The sequence below is a fragment of the Nelumbo nucifera genome, chromosome 6, assembly GCF_055504915.1.
Source record: "Nelumbo nucifera cultivar China Antique chromosome 6, China Antique-T2T, whole genome shotgun sequence".
Taxonomy (NCBI): Eukaryota; Viridiplantae; Streptophyta; class Magnoliopsida; order Proteales; family Nelumbonaceae; genus Nelumbo; species Nelumbo nucifera.
The window spans coordinates 25,576,483-25,589,707 of record NC_142654.1 but is presented as its reverse complement, the minus strand read 5'-3'; the positions used below and the strand labels follow the sequence as shown (position 1 = coordinate 25,589,707).

The following is a 13,225-nucleotide window of genomic DNA, read 5'->3' as shown; positions in this document are numbered from 1 at the left end:
GGAATCGGAATCTTATTCCCATTCTTGCTGGAATGGCATTACCCCAGTTGTGAGAATGGTCATTCCCTGCCCCCTCCCTTGGGAATGAAATCCCATTTCTGCTGATTTCAATTCTCATTTTTATTCTTGTCTGAATCAAACAGACTATGGAAATGGACCATTCCGATTTTGATTCTGAAAAATTTCTATTCCAATTCCGACTACAAACCAAAAGGACCCTAAGGTTTCTTAAGTATTTTGAAAGCATTGCTCTCCAAAGTTGACTCAATGATGGACATATAAGTTCAGCTTTTATTCAACTTTCCTCTTTATAATGCTTGATGATCTAATACATAGATGGTGGATGGTGGAAATTAAAACCATTACTACTACTATTACATTGTAGGCCCTCTTGTTTTCTTGCCTTGAATTTTGAACAGCAATCACTACTCAACATCTGTCCACTAGGTCGACAAATTGGGCAAATAATTTGAAATAACTCCAATTGGTCAAACCCATAGAACTACAAGTTCTCCGTAGAAAGCCAATTGGTCGTAAGTGCACTATGCTTTATATCTATGGAATTGTTATTTGATTCTCACAACACATTCCATTGTGTATTGAAAATATCTCTACATGAAGAATAACATATAAGTATGAGAGATGTTTTAGATGTGTGTCTAAGACGTATTGTGAGATTGATGTGAAGATCAGATCTGAATTCATTTCTATCTCTTGACTCTCTTGTAATGTGAACAATGTGATACTTAAAAAAAAAAAAAAACATTATCTCTAAATTTTTGTATATTCATGTTTTTTGGGTCTCATAAAGATCATAGTTTTTGACCCATCAAATCATAGTCAAATTCTATGGTCAGATTTTGCCACCCCCTACCCACCAAACAAAAATCACTTTTAGAATACTGTAAAATAGAAAAAAGCTGAACCACTTAACCATTAATAATCTGAAAAGTTAAAGAAGCACATGGAAAATAAGGCACTTCATTTGGGACCCCCTAATATATTTTCCAACATTAGAAAAATGTCAAAAAGCGTATGGAATCCTTGGGCTGCTTTTATATTTTATGTTATCTATTCATATTAGTTTACGTATAAGCACATGGAAACTACACTCCTCCACAACTGTAAACCTTGTTTACCTAACTTCTGATCTTTAATTGTTTGAATACCACACTCCCCTTGTCTGTAAAAACAAAAATATCAGCCACATCAGCGCAATAATTCATGTTTAGTTTGGCTGATGTGGCAGTTGTCCTTTTGTTTTGAAAGATTAAATTCTTCCTATTTGCAAACACCACTTAATTATGGGAAAATTTGTGGTACCGGAAGCACTTTGACCAACCACTTGTGAATTTTGATAAATACCATCTGATCGGTTCACACATCTATGATACCATTTGATTGGTCACAAATGTTTTGGATATGATATCTTTTCAGTATCGTAGTTGAACCCTTTAATTATATTTCCATATAGTGTTAGTTGTGTTGGGGCATTAGACATCCATTGAAATTTCAACATTTTTTGCCTCAAAATCACGTTATCTTTCTAAAAACAGAAGCATATTCACATTTTGAACGACTGAATTTTGTGAAATCAATTCGAAGTTCCTTCCAAATTTTCAATGTCTTCTTCTTCGTCTTTGCAATTCATTCCCGGAATGAACGTTATCTTTTCTCAACAGTTCCAGGTGAAATCCCGAAACAATCCCGCTATTATATTTTGACAACAATTAATAGATATATAGCTTTAGCAGATGATGGTGAAATTGTTCCCTCCAATGCGGTTGAAAGTCACAATGGAGAAATCATTCCATTCCAAGTTGCAACCGAACAAGTTATAACTAGTTGAAGTTATTTTGGATCAATTTCTGGCTTTGTGGAGCATTGACTAAACAAGATTTCTATATCAAACTAATATAATATGCACACCATGCTTAAGCCTCAAGATATCACTGGGCCTTTAGGCTCGGTCTGGCCCAATAAATGGGTCAACCTTTTAACAATTATGTTGAAGCCCAGTTTCACTCACAAAATTTGCAGTGTGATAACCAGAAGTAGATTCCAATTATGGTGCGTTAACAAATATTCGAGACACGTCAAGTCAAGATTTTAATTAATCCTATTAATGGAATCATTGGTTTACCTTCTACAAAGTGTATTTTATCATCTAAAAAATGTTAACTATGGTGTGTCATTTACTGGTTCAAGTTTTTTACTTCACGGTGCAGTTCCTGCACCCTAGATTTTCCCCCCAAAGTATCAAAAACAAAATAAGACTAATAAATCCAGTTAACAGTGTTGCCTTCTCCTTTAACTCTGAAGCACCAAACTCTGTAGTTTTATTTTATTTTTTTCAATACTAAAAGGATAATTCATTCCAAAAAATACAAAGGGCTTCTGTTGGGCTGTGAACCTCTGAATATAGTAAGCTCCTTGTAGTTTGTAGCCTACCTACGCCCGACGGTGTGAGCTGGCTCAGTTGGTAAAGTTTGGGAATGTAGTTCAACTGACCTGTGATTGAATCCAGCCTTCACTCTCCAAAAAGGACTCGGCTGAACAAGGTCCACATGGGCCCGAGACAAGACTGAGTTGTCTATGGCTTATCTCTCTGGGCTTGGGCTGGCCAACTTGTTTACTTGGATTGGGTAGGTCCGAAGTTGCAAAAGTAGAGGGAACATAACATTCTTCATATTTTCACTTACCAATTTAATTCGACCTTAGGGGACATATTGATCCATGGAGGCATATATATCCAAATGGGCCAACATTTGGAGCACTTTCTTTTCTTCCCAATGTTTTTGAACTGCCGTTGACTTGAATGGCCAGATCGTTCAGTCCGGGAACCGTCTAGGCAACCGGTTCCGTTTTACTCAAAACCTGGAATCTAATAAAAAAAAAACCATTGATCCGGGTGGTCGAACCGTCAATCTATTCAACAGTTTTTGAACATTTTTTTATTTTTAATTATTTTAAATTTACTGTTAGAATAGACCATTCATTCGAACCGGATGGTCAGACCATTGACCTGAAAACCGATGGCCAAAACGTTTTCATTTCCGGGTCGTTTTTTAAAACGTTGTTTTTTCCAACATGTCAAGAAAGGCTACACAAGGGGGTAGCCCATCACCCAACGCAGGTGCAGGCAGGATTCCAATACATGGTTCTTTCACTTGGAATTTGTAACCATTAGAAATCACAACAACTAATATAATGTTCAGAATTTCAGATAACCCAAAAACCTAAAAAAAAAAATCGAACAAACCATTTAAGAGAAGTTTTACAATTTTAAAATCAAGAAAATCTTATTATATTTTCTCAAGCCAACTAAATGTTTGTTTTAATATTTTCTTGAGAAAATTATAGCATTTCTCTCATTCACTCTCATTTTTTTTGAACAATAAGGCATAGCCACCATAGGCTGTATTTGGTTGGAATCCTCAGAAAATGATATTTAAAAAAAAAAAAGAATTTCTTAATTTTCCTACCGTTTGTCTAATTAATTTGAAAAATTAATGTAAATGGATGAATGGGAATATGGGAGGACCAACTTTCCACTCAGAAAATGACTGAAAAAATGGAAGGAATTTCAATATTTTTCCTAGAATCACTTCTTGAATAACATCTCTTTCCTATAACCATTTTATGTTGAAACAAGCACCGGAAGATGACATAATTTGGGGCAAATCATTCAACTTCCTTCAATTTAGGAGAAATCAAAACAATCAGACTCCGGTATGGCTGGGGTCAGGTTAGAAAATTGGTAAAAAATACAGATTAATTTAGATGGTTTCCACGTAAATTTTGGATTACGACTAGGCTTCTCCGCTGGGAGCAAATTTCAAAGGCCTCGGCTGCGGACCATGAAGCAGTGTGAAGAATAAGGATGTCAAGGGGCAGGACTTAGGAGTGCCAGTGGACCGGTTTTTGGATGAAGCCCATCCAAATCAAAATCATTAAATTGGACGGATCAATAAAACATGTTGAATTGCACCTGTTTAGACTTAATGGTCCAAAGTATTTCTTTGATTGCATTGAACTTGGTGTATCCATAATGGATTTGTAAAAATAAGAATACAGATATCAATGGGAGTTCGGCTTCAGTCCAGTCACAATTGGAGGATGCACGTGCCAAGCGTCCTCCAATTCATATAAACGGTTGAAGCATGCGAGGGATGCTTCATGCTTTTAGTTAAGTAAAACCGATTTTTCGAGTACCCTCCTCTCCTCTCTTCTCCCTTGAGTGTCATATGCGAGAGACTCGTTCTCTTATCCTCTCTCTCTTCCCCATCCACTCAGCAGTGGCTTAACATCCATTACCGTCAGCAACAAACAACCATCACCGGTGGCGGTAATGAACTGACTGAGGGTGCCTAGACTGAAGCCGAACTCCTATTCTAGGGTTCTTAGTTTGTCTTTTCATGTTCTCTTCTCATAAGATCATGAAAGGTTTTCCCACTACTTGCACCTCTCTCTCTCTCTCTCTCTATTATTTAGGTTAAAACCATCACCAACGGAGGTAATCAATAGATGTCAATTTCTGACACCTTGTGAATCGTTTGCCAAAGGGAGAAAGCTTCACCATCATCTCAGACTCCTGCGACAGCGGTGGCCTCATCGACAAGGAGAAAGAGCAAATTGGGCCTTTTGTTGCCAGTGGCGCATTGCCAGCCCATCGCACCAAGACCATCCCTCTGGACTCAATCTTGCAGCACCTGACTTCACTGACTAGCATCGACTCACTAGACGTCAGCACCCACCTGTGCCAAGTCTTTGGCGGCGACGCAAGCATCAAGTTCCACTTACAAAAGCTTCAAAGCAATCAGGTGGAGTCTTTGCACCCAGATGTAGGCATTCTTCTCAGTGGTTGCGAGGCGAACAAGACATCTGTGGACATGAATCTGAGTATCTGATTGACGATGGAGACAAGGCGTATGGGGCGTATGGGGCGGGGCACCCCCGGGCATCCACTCCCCATCGGGGATGGGGAATCCCTGAATTTTTCCCGCTCCAAGACAATTACTTAAGGGGTATTTTAGAATTGAATTATAATACTTTAGGGGTAATTCAAAAATTAAATTATGGGATCCTAGGATTTTAAGAATTTAGGGAAAATTTAGAGATATTTTAAATATCAATATTAAACTTAGAGATATTTTACTAATTTACCTTTGGGTTCGGGGCGGGTTTGGGGAATTATATACAAAACCCATACCCGCCCCGTCCTTGTTTAGGGTCAGGGAAAACCCGCCCCTTTCGGGGCAGGGCCCTAGTTTTACGAGGGATTTTGCCATCCGTAATGGTGCTGAAGGAGCATGAGACTAGACTTAGTAACAGAGAGCTGGTGACCATGGCGAGAGCTGTTTTGAGGGAGCAAGGCATCAAGCAGCAACCTCTCCCTAAGGTTGATCCATTCGCCGGTGATGGTTGTTTGTCACCGCCGGGTCAATGGGGGGAGGGAGAGGGAGGAGAACGAGTCACTCCCCTGCAACACTCAAGGGAGAGGAAGGTACTTGAAAAATGGATTTTGCTTTAACGGCGTGAAGCATCCCTCGCATGCATCAACCGCTTACGGCGTATCCTCCAATTGCGCAAACGGTGTCCTGACTGAGGGTGCCTGGACTGAAGCCGAACTCTATCAATGGAGCACGTTAGTATTGGAATAAATCTAAATTAAAACCAATTTAAACTGTCTTAAACATTGAATTGGATCAATCCAAAATGATCCAAAGTATTTATCGGATTGGATTGGACCTGGTCCATCTGTAATGGACTCATATTGGATCGGCTAATTAACACCCCTATCAAGGGGTCGGGTTTTGGCTCAACCCAAAACCCAAGTGACCTGACAGAGGTTCAACTCAACCCAAATACGAAACCCAGTTGAGGTGGACCCGATCTAACCCGATAGGATTGGGTCAGCGCAAGTTTTTACCAGTTAAGCCGAGGCACTGACATGCCTAGGTGAGTAGCCATTTGGCGTGGGGGGTGGGGGGGTTGTGAAACAAGAAACAAGGTGCTGGCACCGAAAGCATATCTGACGGCATGTCGCTGACTGGCTGACTGCTGGCTCTGCTGCCGCTCCAAGGTCCAAGCAAACACTGGTCCAGTCCATTCAGTTATATGAATAATGTGGCATCGGTGGTCGTGGCACATGCACTGTCCGTGTCTGCCGGTCTTAGCCAGGGACTTGCCTCCGTAAATTTCAGAAACAGAAAGGTCGTTTACAGAACCTCAAGGGTCAAGTTTGGGGGTTTCCCTTCACACCCCCTCACCCCTTGTCGTTTGGTATGAAGCGAGGTTGCGATGTATTGGAATTGTTCAAGAATCCACACTCAACACTCGACCCGACCGATGTTGATTGACTTGTGTCTTTTATCCCACCACGACAAACTTCAATTCAATACAGCGAGAGAGAGAGAAGATATGCTTGAAGTTCAATCTAGGTTTTTCATTCACTTATATCTATTCATCATCATCACATCACATTAGAGAATTAATCACAACTGTTGATCAAAATCTGCATGCCTGTTTTGTTCATTTCCCTGATGGGGGTCCAGAATTAAGTTGCAGTATAATCCACTATGTGTGCCCGGCCACATGAATGTCACAGTCAACTGCTCATTAAGGTGGGGGACCAAAAAAGAGTCAAGGAGTTGGGATGATTGAGTCTCACCACCTTCTCACATTTTCACCGGCAAACTTAGGATTAACACATGATTCGTCAACAGTCAACACCGCAAAATATTTGATACTTGTCTCTCGTCTACTAAAGATATTTTGGCTTTAATTGCCCATAGTATTCCCCCCACCTAAAAAACAGAAAGAAAGAAAGCCCATAGTATTCCAATTCCAAGTAATGCATAATTTGTTTCTCCCTAACTATAATTTTTTTATCTGAAATCTCTATTTTGTTATAATTTATTTTGTTTTTATGTAAATTGCAACAAAAATGTAAAAGCATTTGTATCAGCTTTAATATTAGATTTGATCAGGCTAATTTTGAATCAATGTTCAAATTTTCGCAATGTATAAATAGCTTTTAATTTTTAATTTTTGGTATAAAAATTTTAAAGATGTTGGAAAATTTGAATCTTGGCCATTGGATAATAATGGTCATAATTAAGTCCACCATCACACAATATTCCAATTGCTTGTGCATTTTTTTTGAAAAAAAAATATATGCATTTTAGTTCTACATTAAATATTCTCTTCTTGGTGAATGTTTGCCAATAAATGGTAAAATTAATTTTTAAAATTTACATAATAATAAATATTAACACAAATTATATTTTTTACATAATTTTTCAATGGTTACTAATTATATCCTGATGTCTCATTTTATATAACCTATTAAAGCATTTTTTGTGTATAAATAACTTATTTATATTCATATAAAACTTATATTTCTTATCATCAATATATTCTTAAGATTTATTCTAATTTCTTAGAATATTCATATATATTTTGATTTTTCATGTATTCATATATATCCAAAGTGTAATACGATATGTTTCTTAAAATTGTCTTTTTAATCACATTGTGCTTCTCACACTTTGAACATTGCTTTGAAGTAATATGTGATTAGGTTTTAAATTAGGGGTACAACTTTTCCAGGTTAGGATTGGGATTTTGTCAAAATTTCAATAAGCCAAACCTGAAACCCGAACCCAAAACAATATAAACAGTTAACTCGGGCCAACCCGACTTGCACCCCTATTTTAAATAGAACATCGTAAAATTCCACCACGTTAGATGTTAATTAATTAATAGTTGAGATTCTCACCATTCAGAATACTTTAGTTTTGAAGCCTCACCAAATGTTAACCTATTTTACAAAACTTTGTTTTGGTCGAAATTCCAATTTTTTAAGCTACTTTGGCATGATTTTATTGAAAAATTTGCAATATTTAGAAACTTTAGGATATTTCAAAAAAGAAGGCAAGATTCCACTTGACAGATTTTTGGTTTTTTAATGGGTGTTAACAACTTTTAGTGGTATTTATTTTGGACATTAATATACTCAAATATACTATTGTATTTTTTGGAAAACAAAATGTTGAAATTTTAGTACATTTCACTTTGGATTGTGTGACTGGAAATGTGGAATAACCAATTTTTAGATTTTTAAAAACTTGTATAGAATTTGAACCAAGCACTTTGGATTCTCACTAGAATCTAAATTCTATAATACTATCCAAACAAGCCCTAATAGAGAAAGGATCGTGTAATAGATCCCTCTATTCAAGGAAAATAAGTATTTTCTCTATATTATATTTACAACACAAAATATGTGTAAGCAATATATGCCATAATTTTAATTGCTTTTTTAATTAGGATTTGTATTTTTTTGCCGATTTTTTCAATTACACTGTGTAAGTGAAGGGATGAGAGATCCATCATATGGATGGTCGAACCCTGCAGGAAGGTTGGGCGAAATTTCAAAAATTTCTCTCCCATGTAGGAATCACATTCCCTATTTTAGAAAATTGCAATTTCAATGATCAATCTTCAAACCAAACCGGACCAGATCTAAAACCAAAAGGTAGGAGAGGGATATACCTGATACGGAGTAACAGTAACTCCCAACGAAGGTGTTCACGCCCAAGGAGAAAACCAAATGCTGTTCCCACTGAAGATGACATAATGTGAGGTGGAGCAGAATCAGCAGGATGACTCTTCAGCAAAAATGTAATGGATGGCTGGTGAGCACGACTTCAGATTACCTTTTCTACCAAAAGGTAATATCAAAAACCTTTCTTGATCACTCCCACTGGTGGAGATCGAACTGGTTGGGCGGCAAGAGCATGAGAGAAGAAGATAGTGTAGTCAAACTGTGTTGTCTCTCTCTGTAATTCAATAGTCTGTGAGATGATCTAAAGGTTCGCCCTGCTTTTCTATTTATAGCCTTTAAAGAGAGAATCTCCTAATCCCACTAAGAGTTTCCTAATCCAAATCTTGTATTTGAATGTGGACTCTCTTTAAGAGATAAGGATAATCCCTTATCTTATTTGCAGAAAAATATCAGCCTTACTAATCAAATTAGGAGTTTCCTGATCCAAATCTTTATTTGGATCTGGACTCTCTGAGTGGATAGGGATAATCCCTTATCCTATATGTTGATCTAAATCCCAGAACGCCCCTAATTAATTAATCTTATTAAGCCAATTCGAATTGGGCTTTAGGCTCATTAAGTCTATGTGCTCACTTAACCTCCTAACTGCTGCCCAGTTGGCTATCCTTGTATGGCGTGGGACCCAAACATTGATCTACACATCAGCCACATGGGTTCAGCCCAGCCTCTGTTACAAGGCTTGCCTGAATTCACTGTAGGAAACAGTGAATCCCTGAGTCCATCACCATGGGCTCTTAATGGGCCCAACATTTACACTAAATGGTCATTGGGTCAAGCCATCTTACAAAAACCCAAGGATTGTGGGTAGATGCAAAATTAGGCCATCAGGTATTACTCTCAATGGTCTTACACTTAACCTCTCTGCCCATAATGATCAAACACTGCCCGACAAGAGAGGACCTCTCCCTTGGGTGCAAGGTACGGTGTTGCACTCTCTACTCACATGGATCCCGGGAATTAAAACCTTTTGCAAACATTTTGAAACCATAATATATATATATATATATATATATATATATATATATATATCTTTATATAAATATATTTTGCAAAATAAATTTCAACGGTTGAAATCAACTGCCGACAATTTAGGTTCCATCAAAGAGAGTGCGTCCCCGATCATTCACTTTGTCCGACAAAGGGGGTGATCCTGCCACTATGATCACCCACTCAGATGAATTCTCGGAATGTCCCAACATACCTAAGTTTTGACCCCCTCTAAGGATCTCACTAATTGGCATATCAAAGACAACCCAATCCGACACCTGGTGTAGTATCATAATCGAGTGTAGGGATCAGGTGTAACATTCCAGTTTTGCCCATCTATCTCTAAGGTCCAAGGCAATACTGAAATTCTGGTCCGGTTCAGGGTTTCAAGAAAACCCACACTACATGTACCTCAGGTCTCACCTTGGAAACTGAGACAAGTCACCCCAACCAACTCTGCGGCACATCAGTGTCAGCCTTGGCAGGATAAATCTCCCCAGATCTATCCAACGGCTGTGAAGATTCTAAACTAACACGAGTCTCGTATGTGTCCAGTTTAAGGGTATTACACAGAAACACACCATAATAACATGAATCAAATATGTACTTTATTCATTTACATTAAATATCATAATGTACATCATTCTGATTGGAGCTAAGGGCATACATTGTCTAACAGTAAGCTAGTGGATTTGATACTTATGGTCTAATGATGAAAGTTTGAGGAAAATGGTGGCATCGTGAACCGAATGGGAGGAAAAAGAAGAGAAGAAAAGGAACTGACTAAACCATCGGAGGGGTTCCCTACAAAGGAAGGATCATGTTATTGTAACGAGCCAAGCTTTTCACGAGTAGTTTGAGCTTGGCTCGTGGAAGGTTCGGCTCGACTTGGTTTTAACCGAGCTTCGAGCCGAGTTCGAGTCCAATTTACATGCTCGATTAATAAGTGAGCCGAGTACGAATATATATATATATATATATATATATATATATATATATATATATATATATATATATATAATAAAAATATTATAATTTTTAATTATTATAATTCTTATTTTTTAAATGTCAAATAAAAATATTTTTAATTTTATAAAATATTTTTCCTCAAATCAAGCTCAAGACGAGCTGAGCCAAGCTAAGATTGAGCTTATGAGTTTTTGACTCGAGTCAAGCTCGAGCTCAATGTTCTAGCTCGAGCCTTATACAACCTTGGCGAGCCGAGCTCGAGCCTCATATGATTTGGCTCAGCTCGGCTCGAATCCACCCCTTCTAATTAGTCTACTTTGGAATTCCAATAGTGAGGGTAACAAATGTGTGGAGAGAGAGGTCTCGGGTCTGTTGGGTGTATTAGGTCCCCATGTGGGTATGGGACTCCTATTCACAATGTTTTTATGTTTGTTAAATTTTAAAAATTTATTATTTTTTACCCATTTTTCCCTTCAAATTATTTTTAATTACTAATCATGCCAAGTGAGTCATGAATTAAACCGAATCAAATTGGTATTTTTCAAATTCATTGCCTTAGACATTGTTTTAAGTGTTATGTGGAAAGAAACACAACAAGTTCACATTTAGTGAAAATGTAATACCTAAATGGGTGAAAGTAGGGTTGTTCACGGTCCGGCTTGGAGAAATTGTCAGCCCAAACTAGTAAATTACAGTTTGGGAAATTATCAGACCAAACCAAACCGTTTTGGCATAAAAACCAAATCAAATCAAACAGTTTTATTAAGGTTTGGTGCGGTTTTAATACGGTTTGGGAACTAGTGAAGTATATTAACAATTATGTTCTAAACAATTTTGAAAATAGGAACATTTGAACAAAGAACAATAGAATATATTTTATCTATAAATCTGTTAATAAAATTGAAATAAAAACAAATCAGTTTATTGTTGAAAAATTAAATACATACAATGCATAACAAAACCAAAAAACTTAAGAACAATGTAAAATAATCAGTTAAATAAATCTGAATATTAATATAAACATTCTCATATAAAGCATCTGCATTCTAATGCTAAATACATGCTTATATTTATAAACATATAATTAACAAATAAATAAATCCTAAATTTTTTTGTCCAAAATTCTAAAATTCTTTAATGTTTTACCTTTCTCCCAAGCCCAAATTCGAATTTTGTTCTTGTATTTCTAGAGTTCCAGTTATGCTCTTGGGTGCTCATAGTTGATAGAAGAGATAAAGGGTAGGCCATTAGGGTTTTTCTTTTTCAAATAATAGAATAGACTAAAGAGGAGATGGGAATATGATAAAGAGATTGTAGCAGCCAGCCAAAATCGCTGGACTAGGGTGGATAGGGTTTGTCAGTTGAACAGAGGAAGTCGGTTTCTTGGCCTCCTTGGTTAGGGTGTTTTGTTAAGGTTGGAAGAGAGATAACATCATGAGAGGGAGATGGAAGCAACGACAGTGGTGGAGTGAGAGAGAGAGAACATTTACTGCAAAGCCGGACAACGAAAGTATGACCAGCGACACTAAACCTGCGGCAGCGGCAAGCCAACACCACTAAATCATCGGCGACTCGGCATTCTCTGAGAAGAAAACTTCACTTTCTCCGTTAGGCGTTCGGTGTTCTCTCTCTCTAAGAAGAAAACCAAAAGGGAAACAAAAGGTTAGTTGGCTAGGTATCGAAAAGAGGAGAGAGAAAGTCATAAGTACAAATTAAAAATTGAAATTTGATATCAATATATTAAATTATATTATTCGATATATATTATTATATATTTATATTAATACGATTTACGGTTTGGTTTAGTTCATAAAATTTAATGAACCAAACCGTAGACCATAAACCGTATTTTCTAAATTCATGAAACCGAATCAAACCATTATAAATTTAGACCGAATCAAACGATAAATTCAGTTTTATTCGATTTGATTTTACAGTTTGAACCGTATAATGAACACCCCTAAGGCTGCATTTGGATACAATGTAAATCAAGAACCGATGTAAAATTTACATTGGTTCGATTTTGTATACGTTTGGAAAGAGGGTGTAATTATTATCAACGTGCATTTGGATGGAGTGTAATTTTACATCGATAATCGATGTAAGATCTAAAGTTTTACATCAATAATCGATATAAAAATTACATCAATTTTATCGATAAAACTTTATACTCTTCCACCCATCACTATTTAAAAAAAAAAACAACAATCACTTTCTCATTTAGTGTAAAACTTAATCAATATATTCACTGATTACAAATGCAGCCTAAGTGAAAGGCTACCTACACTAATTATGCCACAAGTGACGCTTATCTTTGGGATTCTAATTTTAATTAGAAAAGTGCATCATTTGAACGACTTGTTGTCTACATGACAGAATAGTCAAACGTATCCCCAACTTAACTTTTGCTGGCGTAGGATTCTAATAAATGCCAATGCAATAAATCAACATTCAAATACCTAAAGCCATTTTTGGTTTGAAGAAAGTAAAAGAGAAACAAAAAGTTGGGGGAGTTGAGGTTGTTCTTAACGAATTTTGTGAAATTTCTTTTAAGAACTTTCCCTCAACTTTTCTTGTTCTCTGCTGTTTAACTGAGCAATGAAAAATGGTGGGAAAGCCCCAATTTATTAATGATTT

General features: G+C 36.9%; 1 protein-coding gene across 1 annotated transcript; it reads left to right on the top strand.

The window, feature by feature from the left end:
* Positions 1 to 4,541: 4,541 nt before the first annotated feature.
* Positions 4,542 to 5,533, top strand: LOC148790687 (metacaspase-9-like; the record flags this gene model as incomplete). The annotated part of the gene is made up of 2 exons (XM_088890334.1): positions 4,542 to 4,844; positions 5,309 to 5,533. Coding segments are annotated over 2 exons (528 nt in total), but the record flags the coding sequence as incomplete, so codon positions are not given.
* Positions 5,534 to 13,225: the final 7,692 nt, after the last annotated feature.